Source organism: Nycticebus coucang, chromosome 15, assembly GCF_027406575.1.
Source record: "Nycticebus coucang isolate mNycCou1 chromosome 15, mNycCou1.pri, whole genome shotgun sequence".
NCBI lineage: Eukaryota > Metazoa > Chordata > Mammalia > Primates > Lorisidae > Nycticebus > Nycticebus coucang.
Genome location: NC_069794.1, coordinates 72,322,985 through 72,342,904, shown reverse-complemented (window position 1 = coordinate 72,342,904; position 19,920 = coordinate 72,322,985). Strand labels below are relative to the sequence as shown.

General features: G+C 39.2%; 1 protein-coding gene across 1 annotated transcript in view; it reads left to right on the top strand.

Annotated features, from left to right (window-relative positions):
• The first annotated feature begins 314 nt into the window (after positions 1 to 314).
• SACS (sacsin molecular chaperone) overlaps positions 315 to 19,920 on the top strand; it is a 62,718-nt gene continuing 43,112 nt past the window's right edge. The window contains exons 1-6 of the mRNA XM_053563477.1: positions 315 to 513; positions 635 to 785; positions 6,786 to 6,873; positions 8,134 to 8,219; positions 12,368 to 12,479; positions 18,256 to 18,402. Of these exons, the coding sequence (XP_053419452.1) occupies positions 503 to 513; positions 635 to 785; positions 6,786 to 6,873; positions 8,134 to 8,219; positions 12,368 to 12,479; positions 18,256 to 18,402 (595 nt within the window). The 5' untranslated portion in view covers positions 315 to 502. The remainder of the gene's footprint in view (positions 514 to 634; positions 786 to 6,785; positions 6,874 to 8,133; positions 8,220 to 12,367; positions 12,480 to 18,255; positions 18,403 to 19,920) is intronic.

The following is a 19,920-nucleotide window of genomic DNA, read 5'->3' as shown; positions in this document are numbered from 1 at the left end:
TATTTTCATTTCAATGCTCTGTTGAACTCTAGCAGGGAAAATGCATCTTCTTTCTAGTTGCACATTTTGCAAGTACCACGCTGTGTTAGAGGTCGGGGAAAAGGAGCCTCCGCAAGACTGGAGGGGGTGGGCAGGTCTTGAGCCAGTAGAAGCGCAGCGCCCTTGCGCCGGAGCCCAGTTGGGCGGGGCCTTGATGGTGGGGCGGAGCTGCGCCTCCGCTAACGGTCCTGGCGGGCGAGCGCGTGCTCGCGGGCGGCGCCTGCCGGCGCCGGGCTCCGGGGGAGCGCGTGGCCGCCGCGTCCGGCTTCCTCTTGCCTTTCCACCTCGGCTCAGGCCGCTGCTCTCCGGGCTGCGGCTGAGCCGCCAGCGGCGGCGGCGCCCGCCTGCGCCATGAGGACCCCGTTGTCCGGGCCGGCGCCCGCACTCTGGGTGCGGCGGGGCCTGCCGTGACCAGCGACGGCGTTGGGGGGCGGACGCGAGCTCCGCAGTCGAGGACGCCGCGATGGGGGACCGGTAACGCTGGCCGGGCTGGGCCGGGTGGGCCCGGGCGGGAGGGCGCGCGCTCGGCGATGCGGGGGCCCGACCCGGCTCTCCTCCCGTGGTCTCACTGAGGGTCCCTTTGCCTTCCGTGCAGGTGGGTCCGGGTGACGGTGCTCTCTGGCTGCGTGGGCTGCAGGACTCTGGCGGTTCCGGCGTCCTGGACCGCGCGCGACGTGAAGGAGCGCATCTCCGCCGAGACTGGCTTCCCCGCGGCGGAGCAGCGGCTGTGGCGTGGCGACCGCGAGGTAGGCGCGGGCCGCGGCCGGGGGCGCCTGCTGCTGCGGGTCGTACACCCCTCCTCCGGCGAGGGGTGTAGCTCGCGGCGCGCTTGCTTCCTTCTCGGCGCCAGGAGATAGATGCTCTGATTCAATACTGCTGCCTACGTAAATAACTTAAACACAGTCGACACTGGTGTGTGCCATCACTAGTTATAATTTTTATTGATTTACCATTTTAACATTCTCATCTTGCCCCATCTTGTCTGAATCTTAAGTTTCTGAAATTACGAATTTTTTTTGTTAGGCATTATAGCCACAGGAGTTTTTTTTTTTTTTTTTTTTTAGAGACATCGTCATTGTAGTGCCTTAATTATTAGTTATATTTTTCTATTTATGTTAGAAATTTAACTGGAATACTGGTAAATAGCTTCACCTTTCATATCTCGGAAATTTCCCCCCATGTTTGAGTCACAGAAATTTATGATCCAGAGAATATTAATATATAATTTAATATACAACCTATTATTTTGAGGAGTAAACTTAATAATACAACTTCTAAAGTGCAAGTGAATGACGTGATAGAGGAAAACTTTGGAAAATAGGAATATTTCATATTGTGTCCTTTAAGATTGGTGAAAATTCTATAGTTTTCTTAAAAGAGTTTAATTGAAGATATTTTACTGAAAATTAACCTATTTTTTATTTTTTAAAAACTTTTATTCTAATATCACAAAAAAACACATCATTTTCAGGATTTAAAAAGAGTCAAAAAAAGTTGAACAGAAATACATAAGGAGCAACTTAGAGTGACATTTTAAGTATGGAGTTTCTTTTTTTTTTGTAGAGACAGAGTCTCACTGTACCGCCCTCGGGTAGAGTGCCGTGGCATCACACAGCTCACAGCAACCTCTAACTCTTGGGCTTAGGCGATTCTCTTGCCTCAGCCTCCCGAGCAGCTGGGACTACAGGCGCCCGCCACAACGCCCGGCTATTTTTTTGTTGCCGTTTGGCCGGGGCTGGGTTTGAACCCGCCACCCTCGGCCTATGGGGCCCGCGCCCTACTCACTGAGCTACAGGCGCCGCCCAGTATGGAATTTCTTTACTGTCCAGTGCAAATATTGGTGAAGTACTTTGTACTTAGGATTTTTAATCCTTCAGGGTAATCTTGGCTTTTTATACCTAGGTCAATTTTCATGTCCCTTGTCCTCTTTGACACGGATTTCTTATTAATCTCTTCTCATATTCCTCCACAGGTGGATCAGTCCTTCTTATCAGTTCCCCAAGGTGTTTGTTGGCATGCATTCCTTGACTTGAGTGAAAACTTTATTTTTTTAAGAGTTCAGCTTTTTATTGAACATGTTACAAAAGAGGTTTAATCAAAAAGACCAGAGCGTGTGTCCTAATTAGACTCTTTGGATTCTTCTCTCCTTACTTCCACCTGCTGGGGCAGCAGTGATGGCAGGGGTAGGACCTCCTGCTGGCACTGCACCCACTCTGGAGCTGGTCTGCCAATCCTGACATCGCAGACATTGCACATGAGGCTCCCAATGTTGTCATTGGCCTGGGCATTTGTCAACAAGCCAGGCCTCAAAGGTTCAATGTTTATACCAGCAGCTGTCATGAGGGCATTGATCTTATCCTTTGTTAAGGTCACTGTAACTTCATGCAGAATGATGGTGGTGTAGATGCAGGCACGGTCTGAGGAGGCTGTGGTGTGGGCAAATGGCGGGTGCTAGTCCTCTGATGAAATGAGGGCCTCACCCTACTATGGTACAAGCTTCTTCAGAAGGACCTTGTGGTGGCAGCCAAGGAAAGACTGATTGAGGACTTTAGTTTTAAATTTTTATTAATTTTTTTTTTTTAGAAATAGGGTGTCTCTGTCCTGCAGGCTGGAGTGCAGTGGCTTAATTGTAGCTCACCCCAGCCTCATACTTCTGGGCTCAAGTGATCCTCCTGCATCAGCCTCTGAGTAGCTGGGACTTCAGGTGCATGCCACCTTGACCAGCTAATTTTTTTAGTTTTTTAAAGAGAGGATTCTCACTATGTTGTACAGACTGGTGATTTAGGACTTGACACAGACTTGAAAAGGAGCAAAGATTTGTTATTTCTATCTTTTTCTGTGCCTGCCCCCATCTCTTAATCTTCTTCTGTCTTCTCTCCGGGTTTTCTACCCATTTCTTTTGTTACTCTGGTTCTAATTTTTCTTCTTGTTCCCTAGATGGGGTCACATTCAAAGGCTCAGGTGTGACTCAGTTTTCCCATTAGAAGTGTTTTTTTAGGTGTGTGTGCAAATGTGGATGTGGGATGGTGAGAGTGGCACTGTGTGTAAAGTGTTCGAGATTGGGTGGGCAGGCAGAAGGGGGTCTAGGTGGGACACTTGTGCTAATAAGAGGCGATAAGGGTCGAGACCAGTGGTTCTCAACCTTCCTAGTGCTGTGGCCCTTTAATACAGTTCCTGTGGGTTGCGACCCACAGGTTGAGAACTGCTGGTCTAGATTGGCTGTAAAGGTGCAACTGAAAGAAAAGGATATAGGAGACTTTTTCAAAGGTAAAATTAGGGCAGTTTGGTACCAAATGGATGTGGGGGCTGGGAGGATAGGTATAGAATAAGACAGAAGGTCTTGCCAAGAATATGGACAAGCTTTGAGTTAGATTAGGAAAATATTGTTTCAGTTAGCAGAGGGGGAGCTTAGTTTGGAGGAAGTGTAGTGATCAGTTTTCTATTACATGTGGTTTAGCTTACTTTTTGTCAAGCTGGTAAGACCTAAAGTAGCATGTAGGAAGATGTGGGAAATGGAGAGGTGGGTGACGTAGGTCTTTCTTCCCATCCTGCCTGTGTATACAACAGAGGCCAAGTTAATTCATGCTGGGGGTTTGCTTTCTTTTTTCTAATATGAACAAGATAAAACTAATTGGTTAATTCTAACCAATTCTGAAGTCTCTACTAGATAGTAATATTCAACAAGCAGCTGCAAATGCGGGACTAAAACTCAAGGGGGAGAGGTCAAGGCTGGAGATAGAATATGGGAAATAACTGATAACTTAGCACTTTCTTCTGTATTTTGGTAAAACGTATTGAGAGGGCGGCGCCTGTGGCTCAGTGAGTAGGGCGCCGGCCCCATATGCCAAGGGTGGCGGGTTCCGACCCAGCCCCGGCCAAACTGCAACAGAAAAATAGCCGGGCGTTGTGGCGGGCGCCTGTAGTCCCAGCTGCTCGGGAGGCTGAGGCAAGAGAATCGCGTAAGCCCAAGAGTTAGAGGTTGCTGTGAGCCATGTGATGCCACGGCACTCTACCTGAGGGCAGTACAGTGAGACTCTGTCTCTACAAAAAAAAAAAAACAAAAACGTATTGAGAGCGTGATTACCATTTATCGAGCTTGTTCCAGATACCATTCTAGAAGTGAAGGATTTATCCTGGAGTAGGTGTACAGTGTCATGGTAGCATACCTATTCCGTATAGATGATGTGTTTACATGTATCATTTTACTTAATACTCAGAGGAACTTCATGTTAGAAATTACTTGTGCATTTTGTAGCAGAGTAAAGCTAAGATTCAGAGAGATGAAATAGCAGGCCAGGATTGGAATCCAGGTCTGTCTGATTCCAAATTCTATGAACTTCTTACTCTTTTCATACCATAGTCTGTCAGGGTATCTATCAATTGGGGAAAAATAAAAATTCAAACTAAAGCTCTTTTGAAAAAAGGGGGAAGGGCTTAGATGATTAAAATTCACTTCAAAGTCAAAGATGAAGCATAAGCAGGAAGCAAGCAGAGGACCCAGTTCTCTCTGGACTCAGAAAAGGATGGGCTGTGACCTCTACTGACCGATTAACTTAGTAAGCTAACAGAAACGTTCACTTGTGTATCTTTCACATCTGGGGCTTTCTTTTTAATTCACATGCTCAAAACCTGTTAGATTAGAATTATTGGTGAGAATTTTAAACATCTTGGGGTAAGCAGGAAATGAAAGCTGTTGACAGCTCCTCACCACATGCTGGATTTGGTTGGTGTGGCCCAGGGGTCCTCAAACTGTAGCCCGTGGGCCACATGTGGCTGTGTGATTTGTATTCTTTCAAAATAAGATATGTGCAGTGTGCATAGGGATTTGTTCATAGTTTTTTTTTTTAAACTATAGTCCGGCCCTCCAACGGTCTGAGGGACAGTGAACTGGCCCCCTGTTTAAAATGTTTGAGGACGCCTGGCACTGTGGACTCTGCAGTAGGTACTTGTTAGTCTTTCCAGGTTACCTACTATCCTCCTTTTTTTTTTTGTCTGGCTTTCCCTGGCCTGGAGGTATTATTTGTGAGCACTTCATTTTATTTCCCTATCAAAGTCACTGAAGCTGTAAATTATAGTTTTGCCTCTTGCTGATACTTTTAACCCCATACCAAATGTGCTTAAAGCCTTAAACCAGGAAGTTGGAAACCTTTTCTGTCTTAAATTGGCACAAATGCCCCCTGTTCCCTAACTTTGGGCTCTTGAGCATCTCCCTGTGTCCCTGAAAGCTGAACAAAGGAAGAAATGTTGGGAGACCCACAATGGAATTAGTATTGTATTGTCTGCTTAGTAATTTGGAGAGAGTTAAATGATGCATATCTCTGAGGTTCATACGGGAGGTTGAGGTTGGCATGGACAGAGACCCAGATGTTTGAATTATTTTATAATCATCCTGTTTTAGAAACAAAATAGACTAAATGGGTAACTTTTAAGATTTCATATGGCACTCTGAATGTGGGTATGAAGGAGACCAAAGTTATTTTGCTTGGTTGGAGTAATTTGGGATCCAGAAAAGACAGAAGTCCAAGAAACCTCCCTAAATCTTGGCAAGCTAAGGAGGTTGAAGCAGGTAGGACTGCTGAGATTGTCTGCTGCTTGATTGTTCTTCTTGGAGAATTGCTTTCCAATAGATAGGCCATGGATTAGTCTTTTGGAAACATTGATCATCAGACCTGCATAGCTTGAGTTCACATTTTGACGGGTTTAGTTTTAGGAACCTTGGAGGATATCATTGTGCTATGAGTTGGAAGTGTCAAATTTTTGAAATGGTAACAGATGAATTTATATCCTGTTGAGGAAGTGTAAGTTGGAAAGTTGGTCCTTCAGTTGAGCTTTTCAGTCATATTTTGGAGTCGGTTGACCTGTTGTAGGTCACTCCTCAGGAATTCTCAGTGGTGAACCTTGGTGGGGAAAAGGTTGATCTGGCTTTGCATTATTTATTTTTTTTCCAAAAAAGGTCGTCTGTTAAACACTGCCCCTGTTGATCACAGCATCACACTTTGTACCCTGCCTTTAGGAGAAACAGAAAAATCACCAAAACAAAAGCAAACGTCAAGGCATTGTTTAGGAAGTTGATTTCAGGGTAGTCATATACCAAGGCATCTTCAAAGGTCAGAAGCTTCATCTGCTCCTTCCTTACACATCACACCCTTTTTTGGTAGCAGCATCTGTAGGAGTGCTTTCCAAAGTGTGTGTCTAGGAATACTATCCTATAGGGTGCTGTCTGAAAGTAAATGAAAAAAAAATTGCTGCTAAATTTTGGGAACTATAGCTCAGTATGTTCTTTTCTAAGAAAGTTGCTATATAAATATGTTAAATGCCCTAAAAACCAAATTATTCCAAATCATTTAGAAATATTTTATTTTTGTCCTCCAATATCTGTTAAGGTCTCATCGAGCTCTGTTAAGAGCAGTACACTTTGGAGATGTTGATCAAAACAATGATTTTACTTATGTTAATGACCTTGATTCATCGTTAAAATTTTTAAATTATGTTAAAGCAGAGATATGTGGATTTTTATTAATTTCTAATTATTTAAGGAAAAAATCCTTTAAATCCTTCTAATTTTTAAATAAAAGTTTTTACTAAATTTCTGATATTTGGAATATTCATTCTTCAGAGCAACTTACTTCCTGATAAGAATAGTTAACAAGCATTCTTAATTGGAAAAGAAAAATTGAGAAAATGTTTTGAATTTATAGTATTAGGGACTATATTGCTTTTCATACATTTTATTTTCTTTTTTTCAGTTATCTGACTGGATCAAGATTGGAGATCTGACTTCCAAAAATTGTCATCTTTTTGTAAACCTTCAATCAAAAGGCTTAAAAGGGGGAGGTATAATATTGACTTTACCAGGAGTGTATGTCATATTTAATTGCATAAAGTTTAAGTTTTAACAAAGCAGCAGAGACTAGATGATGATTGCCATGGCTGAGGGGGAGGGAGAAATGAGGCAGTGTTGGTCAAAGGATACTCCAACTTTGCTATATGTAATATGTAAGATGTGAAAATCTACTGTACAATGCAGGGCCTAACATGAACGATACTGTGTTGTGTACTTAAAAATTTGCTAAGAGGTGCTCTTACCATAAAAGTTAATAAAAGCAAAAGGGACAGGAGAGAAAGCTTTTGGAGGTGATGGATATATTTATGGCACTGAAGGGAGTGATGGCTTCAGGGTTTCATGGGGGTATATTTGTCTCCAAATGCATCGAGTTGCATACATAAATATCTATAGCCTTATGTATGTCAGTTCCAACACAATAAAATGCTTTTAAAAAGTTGTTTTAAAAGTGAAATGAAAGCATATATCTGCGCCAGAGGAAGCAAAGGCAAATGGAGCTAGTTGAATTATAAGAATGAGTGGGGTTGAAGTCTGTGGAAGCAAGAGTCTTATTTGGGCTTGGTCTTGGGTAGTTGTACTGAAATGATGCACATAAATTTATGGTGATGATTTTGTTTGTTTAAGCACAGATTTCTTGTTATATATATACCAATTTTAAAAATTCTGTGCATCTCAGGAATTACCTCATTTCTTCCCATTCTCCCTACAGTCTCCCAACACCTATTTGAAGGAGGCACAGTCAGTTGGTTTAAGAATATCCATAAGGTTTAAGGGTACTTGAGCTAGACAGCTGTTGAGGCAGTGACTGCCAGTTTTCAAAACGGTTGGCAGTACTGGTTGACATTGAAAATATTAAGTATGTGAATACTGGCACTACTATCTCTGGCTTATTAGTTGGTGGCAAAGCACCCACAAAAAAGCACCATTTATTCCATTTGCTTTGGAAAATAGCCATACTCCTCTCCATCTCATCATGTTCTTTGTTTTGAATTTATAATCTTTTCTGACAGCGTATTTTTGAGTATTTTTGAAACCTGATTTGTAGTTCAGTTAAAAACCTGATTTGATAAAATTGCATGTGCTTGATTTTCTGCTGAATTCCTTAGGTAGATTTTTGTACAATGGTGCTACAGTGAGATGTATGAAACTGTAACTTGTATAATCAGTTATACTTTGTCTCAGAACCAAATTACATATGTTAGTTCATGTAATTGTTTTCTAAATCATTTAAAATGTGCTCTGTGTTTTAGGTCGATTTGGTCAAACAACTCCACCACTTGTTGATTTTCTCAAGGACATTTTAAGAAGATATCCAGAAGGAGGACAGATTCTTAAGGTAGGGCATATGTTTGTATTTAGTAGTGATTTACTTTAATAAAAATGAGGTAAAGTAAATTTAGTTAGAATGTTTAAATTTTTAAAATTTTGTACAGATTTGAATGGCTCTATTTATATACACACCTGTAGCTGCACTGGATAGCTGGATGGGATGGATTTGAAACTGGAGTCAGAATAAATATGTATATGAGTTTCTGGGGCAAAGGAACACACTGTGCTACTTTGTGCTATAATCAAGCACATGTCACTCTAGGAGTGTTTTATGTAGAGTTTTTTTACAGGTACCAGCCAGCTGACCAACCAACGAACCAAAGAAACAAAATAATACAAAGTTGAAAATTAAAGGCCACAAATGTGTCCATTGGACCCCTGGATTTAAAAGTTTGCTTTTTTGCAAATATCCAGTGTACTTAATACTAATATGAAATCAATAACAGTTAAATTCAAGTGGGAGGGAGGGGGAATTGGTAAGCCAATTTATTACTTAATTAATAATGTTACTTCTGTTCCTATTAGTAATACATTAGAAGCATATACTAGATCTGGAATGGAATTTAAAGAAAAACTTCAGTGTGATAAGTATATGAGAATATAATTTTTTATATAAATATAAAAAAATAAAAGTTTGCTTGGCCAGGTGCAGTGGCTAATACCTGTAGTCCTAGCACCCTGGGAGGCTGAGGTGGGTATGTTGCCTGAGCTCAGGAGTTTGAGACCAGCCTGAGCAAGAGCAAGACCCCATCTCTAAAAAAAAAAAAAAAAAAAAAAAATAGCCGGGCATTGTGGCAGGTGCCTGTCATCCCAGCTACTTGGGAGGCAGAGGTAAGAGTATTGCTTATGCCCAGGAATTTGAGGTTGCTGAGATCTATGACTTCATGGCCTTCAACCCCAAGGCAACTGAGAGAGACTGTCTTAAAAAAAAAAAAAAAGTTTGCTTTTTTGGTTAGGATTTAATAGGATAGTTATTTTAGTTATTTATTTCTATTCATGTTTTTTTTTTTAGTTTGAATATATGCATTTAAAAAACAGAAAGCAAAGCAATACTGCAAAAATTAGTTTTTGTGTTTAAGCTTAGTAAGAAACCTACTTAATTATAGAAGTAGATCAGTGATCATGCATTTTTCTTATTAGTTTATTTAGTGTTTATTACCTTCAGTATCCTAGTTTAGATGGTACATTTTTGGAGAATAAGGACTGAGTGTTTAATGTAGATGCTTATGCTGGGATAGACACTGTTAGAGGGGATATTGGATCAGTTTCAGTCTGTCTTTCAGAATAGGTACCAGTGATTCACAGAAGATGAATGTGAAAACTATTTTTATTAGGAAAATGAAGATGAGAATAGTATAGGTACAAGGCTGTTTGGGGTGGAGAGAAGTGAATGGAGTACATTCATAGGCAGATTTAGTTGGTAACTTGAGTGAGTGAGCTGGGGGATCCTCCCTGAGACTGGAGCCAGTGGTCTGAGCATGGTCTTTGGCATACAGCTGATGTTAGTCCTTCTGTTTTGCTCAGATATATGTATGTATTTTGGCCAGCTAAATATAGTTTTTGTTCCATGGATATTTTAGTAGAATTCAACTATTTTAAATTTAATAGGAATGTTAGAAATCACCGAGGTTTAGAAATTTTAGTGATTTGCCCAAAAGCATAAACAAAATTTGTTGTTGTTCCTTCTCACAGTCAGTTTGAAAGCAGTCTCTGAGGATTACAGCTTAAGAGAAAATCTCAAACTACTTTTTTTGTTTGAGTTGGAACTTGGGACTTAAAAGTTTATCTTCAGTTTACTCCATCTCTCTTCCCTTAAATGTGTAGAAATCACAGGTAGATACCTGAAGGAAGACAAGATCCAGCCCCTAAATTGCTACCATTTTGTAAGTTAACGTAATGTTTTGCTTCGTTTAGTTATTTTTTTCATACTTTATATTATATTATCCTAATATACATAAAATTGTTAAGTTTTAAAGGATTCTTTTAGACTGAGTAGAGCTTAAAAATTAAAAACCCAGTGAGAAATAGACAGTTGTATAGCTGCAGGAGGAATTAGTGGCTGATAATGAGATGGTGGGAGGCACAACTCAGATGTGCAGGTTTGGGTGTAAGCAGCTGATGGATGAGACACCCAAACCGTTGGAATACAGAAAGTGAACTGAAAGCCTGATCTTAAAACTAGCTTTTCAAGTCTGTGCTTTTCCCTCTGTCTTCTTATAATTGTTTATTTTCATGTGGACATTGTACAATGTGTCCCAAAGGTCACCAGACATACATAGTGAGGATGAGAAATTATAGCTAAATATGCCTTTTTTGTAAAATATTCATTATAGAATAATACTTATAAACTATTTCTCTATGTGTTGATATATAATTATAAAAATATGAAATATATAATATAAAATATGAATTTGTTAATTTTTCCTATTTATAGTGACTTTTGGGACACCCTGTATGATACTTTTCTGCTCTGTTAAAGGCATTACTAATGGTACTGCTAAAGTATCAACATCAGTAGTTATTGCCCAGTTTAGTGATGCCAAGGTTCTGGGGAAGTAAAATATTATTTCTCCCCCAGTAAGAGGTTCCTGAGTTTTAATGCAGGGTGATGCATTGCATTTCTAAAGATCCATCCATTTAAAACATAACCTTCTGGTTTCGTCTAAGTAAGAACTCTTTCAGGAAATGTTAATTAACATCTATTGATTTTCCTTACTTTAGACAAGGTCCAAAATAAGCCAGGGCTGATACCTTTAGAGTTTATTTCAGAGTCAAGTGCCCCCATCACATTGACCAGAGCTCAGTGTATTTTGGTAGGTGTCCGGAAGTGATTTGGATTATCAGGATTGGAAATTTTGTTGAGGCAAATCTTGCAGTTTGCCCTTTTCTTTCTATATTACAGGTCTGGTCACCTTGCTCCTAGCCTACCAGCCAAATAGTTAGTACTCCCTCCAGGCAAATAGTAGTGCTCCCTCCTTCATGAGAGGAATGATTCACTCTTAACTGTCTAGGGGCTTTCAGCTTAGTACAGGAGAAAGAAATGTTTGTATCTCAAGCTGTCAAGAATGTAGCTTATTAAAGGGTACATGTAGATTGATACTATTTTACTTCATTTTTTTTTTTTGGTCTAAGAGAAGGCAAGTTTGGTAAGCAAATGGTAAAGATCTGTTTTTGGTAACTGCTCATGCATAAGGTACCTCCCACAGAACAATATGTACAGCTTTTGGAAATGGAGTAATTTCTTTTGAACAAAAGCTTTGGGTAGATTATAAATAAGAGACAATTTAAATATAATAGTATTAGGATTTTTATTTAGAAGCTAAGAGATAGCAAATATAAAGATTTTTTAGGACTTTTCAACCATACTCTGACATGTGTGTAACAGACACATTATCTCGCCACGTAGAATGCATCCCTGTGTGTGATGCACACTCATGTTTTTGGCCCATACTTTCAGGAAAATGCCCTTGGAGAAAGTGGCTGGTTCTTGACTGGGAGAGACATGTCTGGGGAGGGCTAACACTCTCCTGAAGGCTCCCCCTTCCCTCTCTCCTGGAAGCTTTTCCTTCCCCACTGTGTTGGGGCCTGCAGCTGAGATGGCCAAGCACATGGCCTGCAGGGTGGGAGCTTCTGAGGCTGCTTGGCCTGTGGGCACAGGCAGGTCCCTGGGGCTGTGCAGGGCTCCTGGTCCCATCTGCATACCTGGACCTCAAGCCTAGGCTGTTGACCGTCTGCCACCACTCTCTTCTCTGATTGCAGCACTCAGTGGAGGCCGCTCTGGCCTGCTCCCACTGGATCCTGGATCCTTCTGGACTGGAACCTGTGTGCCTGGTGGGCCCAGGATGGTAGGCAGTAACAGCCTGTGGAGATCTGCTCCTGAACTGTACTACCCACGCATCCTGAGTTGTACCACCCATGTATCATGAACATCCTTATTATTCTGTCAAAAATTTGGACAAAAAAGTACAAAGTATACATGACAAAATAGGAATACTTTCCATGGTAACTTTACCAGATCTTAAAGATACCCATACAAATAGTGGGTTTACTTTACTTAAATATAGTTACTTTTAAAATATTGTATATAATTACAAAGATGGTCAATAGATTACTATATTACTAAACATAATTATTTTTTGTATATTTCATGTTTAGGAATTAATTCAGAATGCAGAAGATGCTGGGGCCACAGAAGTTAAATTTTTATATGATGAAACTCAGTATGGAACAGAGACTCTTTGGTCAAAAGATATGGCACAATATCAGGGTAAGAATAATTAGGAACAAGTTTTATATACTAACAGGTAATTTTCAATGATTTATAATGCTTTGTTTAATGAAAAGTTTGATTATCATTTGTACTAGCATGTTTAATTCCATTTCAGATTTTTTTCTGCTGGTGGAAAGATTACCTCTGCCAGTTGGTATTTTGAACACAAAGAATAAAAGTCTCAAAATTCAAAGCAAAATAACAAGCCATGCAATTGCGAAGCCTCTTATTCTACTCAATTTGTATTTTATATTATCAGTAAAATAAAGGGACAGCCTTTCCACGTACATAACACTTTCTTGTATTTGGAGAGAAGTTGTAACAGGGCTGTGCCTTGTTTATTATTTTCTGTTTTCAGGGTATCCACAGCACTATTTGGAAGTGGGGTGGGAAGAAAGATTGAAGGAACAAGGAAATGAAAGAAGTAAGAAAACCATAACCATAGATACCTAATCCAATAAGAGAACCACAACCAGTTGACTACTAATATCTCACTTTTGTGCTGTGAAGGTTTGTTTTGAAAAGAATATTCATAACTTTTAGTGCAGCTCTGAAGTCAGGAGGATGGTTGTGAATGGCTGTATATGACAGGAAGTTATTGAGGAAATGAAAAGATCAATTCAGACTTTCCCTGACAGATTTTTAAAGAAATGGAACTCACATATTTTTAAAAAGATATTTTATGAATTAGGAAGGAAATCAACATTATTGTTAATTAAAACTTAGCATTTATTATAGCTTATATAGTCATTCTTAGAACTATTCTGTAACTTGAAAGTTGCACTTAATTTATTCTGTAAGAAGAAATGAGTGAGAGATAATGTCAAGAGGCACGTGTTCTAGTTCCGACTGCTCTGACCTGGGTGTTTGGGGCCAGTCATCTCCAAGGTCAGATCATTTTTATAATGAGAGGATTAGCCTAGGTTTCTTGACTCTTAAGAGCCTGTGCCTTTAATGTAATCACTGTGGGAAGACATCCAGATGAAGTTCTGTCCTACACAGGACTACCATGTTGTATAGCTCCAAGGGCAGCAGTGCACCTCGTACAGACTCACTGCTCACCTGTGGGTGGCATGAGAGCAAAATGTTTCTGCCTGTTATTTTGAGGATTAAGTGAAATCATATGCATGATACTGTTTTATGTTTGATGTCATAGTGATGTCAATTACCAATTATATATGTACCTTAGAACCATAAAAGTGAGAGTAAAGAGATCCTAGAAGTATTTTGCTTCAAAATTTTGCCTAATGCTTGGGAATTTTTTGCTTCTATCCTTGGTTTTATACCTCATTTAAAAAAGTAGTTGAAACAAGATTATTTAGCTGAGTTTGTGCATAAGAATATTTGGAGCTAGTCTCTTTAAAAATGGCCAGTTTACAATAAATGTGGCCATGTAAAATTAGGTGACTGTGATCTTTGTTCTTTTATTTAGCGAACATTTATTGAGGGCCCTCCATGCTGCTGCCTGTTGGAGAATGTCCTTCTCTTGTACGTCTTTCTCAGAAGTGAGCAGTCATCTTCTCAGCTCCTGCCAGCTTTTACTTTTATAGCCTCTTGGTATTGCAGCTGAAAACTTTGACTCTTAACTTGTTTTTGTTCCTGTTTATACAATGAGATAATAGAAGGTTCAGTTGTCAGATCAGCTGTGCAAGAATAAGGGCTCTTACCCAGTATAACACTGTTCTAAGGACTTCGAGGATATGGTTTGTTACAAGACACAGGTGAGGGAAGTGAGGACTCCTGGCACTTCCCCATGTCCTTTTGTGCTGCGTTAGGACATAGCTTGGACTGGATTTCACAGAAGTGGTCTCAGAGCGATGCACACAGACTATCAGTTTCACAGAGGGAACAATTTTGGTCATAAAACATGTTAATGGTTTTCTCTGATAAGCATGGAGGGAATTATGTCTCAGAAATATATAAATTCTAAGCTTAGAATAAGCAACCTTCTGAAAATATCACATAGCTAAAGATTCTCTTCCTAATAAATACTGTGAGTGTGCTTGCCTTGTGATCTGTTGTCAGCATGTTTACAAAGAGATTTGGCCAGGTCATTGCTTTCTTTCTTGGGTATTCCCTGAGTAAAGGGAAAAGTAAATTGTAGGCCTACTGCCAGCCTTTCCTTCCTAGATAACCTTTTTAGTTTCTCCTCAGAGTTTTATTCCTTTCTTAATGTCACTTTTGGAACTAAGAGCACACCCTTTTGATAAGGATAGATGTGAGGTATTTAAAATAGATATGAGTGATGTAAGCAGAGAGTAATCTAGTGAGACTCTACTTTGATTAGGGCAAAGGCAAAATGTGCTTCTTTACTGTAATTATTTCAGGATGCAAATGATCAGAATTATACCCTGATGGAAAACATTCCATGGCAACTAGCTTCTTCCTGCTAACCGACTTTCCCTAGTTCCTCCTGCTGAGGTGGGCTGTCTGTGTGTGTGCTGTCTGGCCTGACCCTGAACATCCAGGGTGTAAGGGAAGCTTCAATCCCCAAGCCTAGTTGTTCCATTTACAGGGATGCTTTTCACCATATTTCTTCTCTTGGGGCATTGCATTGTTGGCGTAGGATGGGTAACAGCAGTTTTGATAGGTTAAAAAACCTAGGAGAGTACAGATGGTGTGTCTTCCTTCAAAGGCTGGTAGTCTGCCACATTCCTGGTAGTGTACTTGGGTGTGTTCCCTGTTGAATTTCTTAATTTTCTTTCATGGACTTTGTAAGTTACGGGAGTTCTTTCTAGGTTCTGGCAAGAGGTTCACTCTTGGGCTTGGTATTTATTATTGTAAGTTTTTATGGATCTTTCTTTCTATGTCTTCATAGGTGTTTTTAATGGACATTTCAAGCAGGAAGAACCAGACACTACTTGCTATGTGCCATTTTAAACCAGCTATGTGAGGGACATTGTGGAAGTTTTGAGATACACAAAAATTAAGAAACATAAAATCATGCAGATCACTATATTTTCTCAAAATAACTGCCATGACAGTCTATGTACTTTTGAGTTCTTGTAAATAGATTTTTGAAAACACTCTTTCCACTCATTATCTTTAAGTGGTGTAAGCTTGCCTTTATAGGCATGAACAGTTCCTTCAGGGCAGGCGAACCTTCTTCTATGGATGCAATTTTTGACTGTAGGGAATAGGAAATAATCACATGGGGCCAGGTCAGGACTCTAGGTGGATGAGTCATAAGTTTAACATGTGTGGACTCCAGGAACTGAAGGGTGATGTTGGCCATGTGGCTGATACATTGTCGCAGTCAAGATGGTCCCTTGCAGTCCTGTCCTAGGCTGCCATTCTTGAAGCTTCTCCAAAGCTTTTGGTGGCCATAATGTTGTGTACCATTGAGCAGTAACAGTCCTTTGTTCCTCCAGAGGAACAAGTGCCACATGACTGCTTTTGCAGAAGAAAGTTGCCACCATTTTCTTTCTGACACTTTGGGGCCGCTTCACTTTTGTTAGTGTGTCAATTGGCTCTTATTCTCTGAACAAACTGGTAAGTCCAGGTTTCATCACCAGTAACGTGTCAGAAATGTGTCTAGACTTGCCTCTGTTGAATCTGATGTGCACCATTCTGTAGTGTGGTTTCCTCACACCATTCCACATGGATGCATTTTTGTTCACCTGTCAAAGTGTGTGGTACCCAGGGGGATGAAACTGTCCTGACTTGAAGATAATCATGCAGGAGTTTGGACACCACAGGTGATCCAACCTGTAGTGCTGCTTCAGTGTCCTTAAATGTTACTTGGTTGTTCTCAAGAACTATTTTTCCACAGCGGAAATGTTTTCCTCAGCCACTGTGGTTGCTGGACAGCCACTCCTCTCCTCATCTCTCAGTAAAGTTTGACCTCTTCTAAATTCTTACAGCCACTAAAAAATTACCACACAGGAAGGAGTCAGATCCCTAAAAACCTGTTGCAAATGCTTAAGGCTTTGAGAATTGTTTAACCCAATTCTAAAATCATGGAAAATCATCACCTAAAAGTTCTCTTCCTAGCTTCATAGCTGACTCTGTCACAGAGTGCCCTGTGGATGGAAACAAATGAAACCTCCCAGCAACACTGATAAGCTGAGCAAGTTGAAACTTGCACCAGGGAATCAGTAAGGACGCTGTCCACTGTGTTTCTTGGAAGTGAAATAACGGACCATAACACAGTCTGTCTCGAAACTTTTGTAGTGACCTCTGTAGTTAGCTATTGGGTAATAGCAACATATTTGTTTTATTATTATTCCTATAGCATTTATTGTATAGAATTCCTTACTATATAAGACTTAATAGTATTATATAACGGACAAACAGTTATATAATACTGATTATTACATCTAATTTTTAGATGTCTGCTCCCTCCTAGGTTCTTTGCTGAGCCCTTTATTTGTATTGTTTCATTGGATTATTAGCACTCTTGTAGGTAGAAAACTATTTGTATCTTTCTTGTGCGGATGAAGAAACTGGGTTTAATGGCTTCCGTTTCCCTGAAGTGCTATAGTTGGTAACTGGTGATGTTGGTCTGACACCCAAACTCACCTGACTCCAGAGTCCTCTCCCATCACTATGTCCTCATCTTTTCCAAAAAAGCCTTTGCAGCCTGGACTACTTTCATATCCCAACTTTGGCTATTTTAAAAAGACTAGTCATTCCAGTTTTGTCAAAGAAACTAGGCCAATATCTTCTTGTCTGTGCTTGAGTTTATAGGATCTGAGGAGAGGCATCTGGGGGTGCTGTGAGTGCCTTATGTAATTCATTTGGATGGAGATTATGTGGGCTGGTTTGCTTTGTAAGAATTCGTCAAGCTGTACCTTTAAGATCTTTGTACTTTTGCATATATGTTATACTTCATTAACTTTGGAAAGAAAAATATTAGTCATCTTTAAAGTATGACAGTATGGTTGAATATATTCAAAGAATGTTAGAGAATCTGCAGACAGATTTCAAAAAGCAAAGTTCCAAAAATGTTTCTTCAGAATTATAAATACGGTTGTTTCAAGGATCTGCTCTGGAGATAGGTGATACTATTCCGGATAAATAGGTGGTATAATGCTTGTATAATTTGAATGTTTGTTACAATAATAGTTTTCTAACTACAAGTAATGCCTTATATTATAAAATCTAGAGGCTGATGAAAAAACAAAACTCCAAACACTTACAAGGTGGTTATTAATATTGTTAAAGGAATAAGTTTCACCTTAATAAAATAACATATTAACAAAGTTTCTTTATTTTTAATTTTTTAAGGCAAATCTTATTGTGTGTATTTGAAGCATATTACATGGTGAAACAAACAACATATCCATTATCTTATGTAACGTTCTTCAGTTAGCAAGTTTCTTAATATATTTTCATATATCTTATGAAATATATAGATATTTAAGCTGTGTTATTATGTATTTATTTTGTAAATGTTTTTCATTTGCTGAAAAAAGTTAAATATGCTACTTAGAACACATTTTGCAAAGAGAAGTACACTGATTAATTTCTTTGTTTGCCCTGTATTTTTGGTATATAAGTATCAGAACATCCTTAATTTTTCTTTTTGGATTTTTAGCCAACTATATTATAGCCAATACTATATTTCTTCTGCTGCTAATTTTTGCCATCAATGTGTATCTTTATTTCTGTTGTAAAAACAATTGAAATTATAATGTAGAATTCAGTTGATTTGATTCACTCCTCTCCATTTTCCCCTGGTAGAAGAGCTTTGTGTAGAGAAAGCTCTTGAAGCAGAGCTGAGCACTCTGGCATGCTTCTTTCTGAAGAGCTGCTGTGTACTCTCCTCCAGGGTCAGCTCTCTATGTGTATAACAATGCAGTTTTCACCCCTGAGGACTGGCATGGCATTCAAGAAATAGCAAGAAGCAGGAAAAAGGATGATCCTTTGAAGGTTGGAAGATTTGGAATTGGGTTTAATTCTGTGTACCATATAACAGGTATGGCATTTGGCTTTTCAGTTTTGATACTGGAAATATTTTAGCTTATATTCTGTAATTTATTTGATTAACTTCAGAGGTGTTGCTGTTTTAAAAGTATTTTTTCCAAATCTGTCAGTGGCAAGAAGTATGTCAGTGAACTATCAGTGTATTGAATTTTCTGAAATTACGATGGTAACTATACTAAAGTTTTACTTCATCATGTGATGCTGAAAGTTAAAAGTCATTATGATCTAGTGGAATCAGTTAATATATTAAGTAATTTTGTGTGAGAGTTGAAATGTAGCTTTTGAAATACACAGAATTATTATTATTATCTGAAAATTTTCATCCTACAAATTTCAGAGTCAAACACATTATCACCAGTTTTTTGGTACATATTTCTAATTATCAGAATATTAAAGAGGAAAGTATAATATCTAATGGTACTGAATAACTGAGAAAGTGAAAATCTTTCTAGTGGTTCTGGTATCTGCATATTTTTCATCTCTTATAAACATTCTGCTCTTCTTAGATTTATAAGTATTTTAAAGATAACTTTGAAATCATGTTTCCAAACTAGAAAGAATACGAGATGTCTTGTTCCTAATTACAATAGGAAAGACTTGAGACTCTTGCAGTGTAGACATCTGCAAGAACATAAGGCTATTCTTCCAGAAGTAAAGCTTTTAGTATTTTCTATAGTTTTGTGATAAAAATTCTTTCATGGAATTGGTCTTTATTATTTTTAATCTCAAACTATGCCTTGTGGGAGAAGGAAAGATTGAGCAGGCAAAGGGTACAGCAAAGGGTATAGGATGACCATGTACCGTATCATTCAAAGCAGGACATGTTTGAGACAAAGGGTGGTGATATTCTTGGACAATTGGCCTAAATTGGGATTTCCTTGTAGGGAGTAGGAAGTAGAGTCATCATAACTGTGGCTAACATTTAGGAAGCATATTACATTAATAATAATATATTAATGTTAAATATATAATAATAAAAATTATATTAAATTCTATATTAAAATATTATAACTTATCTATGAATATTAATATTCATGTGTCCAACTATTTGCAAGTTACCCCTCAGGTCTGTGACATTTGTAAATGATGTGGGCATGGTTGTGATTTCCACAGGAATGAACTGTGAAGTCAGAGCCCATCTGATTGTCCAGCACCTGCATCTCAGTGTGGTTTTATTTTCTGATTGAAACTGAGCATAATTGTGTGCACATTAACTGGATGGCTGTTCTCTGACCTGAGGATTTGAGAAGGTTGTAGGTCATGCTTGTATGTTGTCAAGAGTCCCTAGCCTGATTTCAGTGATGGAGGTGTGGCCCTGTGTAACAAAACAGGGCAGCCAGGGTGTTGGTGGACTTAACATTTGCTAACTTAAAATACCTATGAGCTTAGAAGCGAGTGAGTGTGACAACTGAACCTGCGGTTGACAACCATAGATACAATACTAAAGGTTGACTTCAGTGAAGTTGCATCTTGTAAGAAGCTTAGTTGCTAACGTCATCGTATGAGGCAA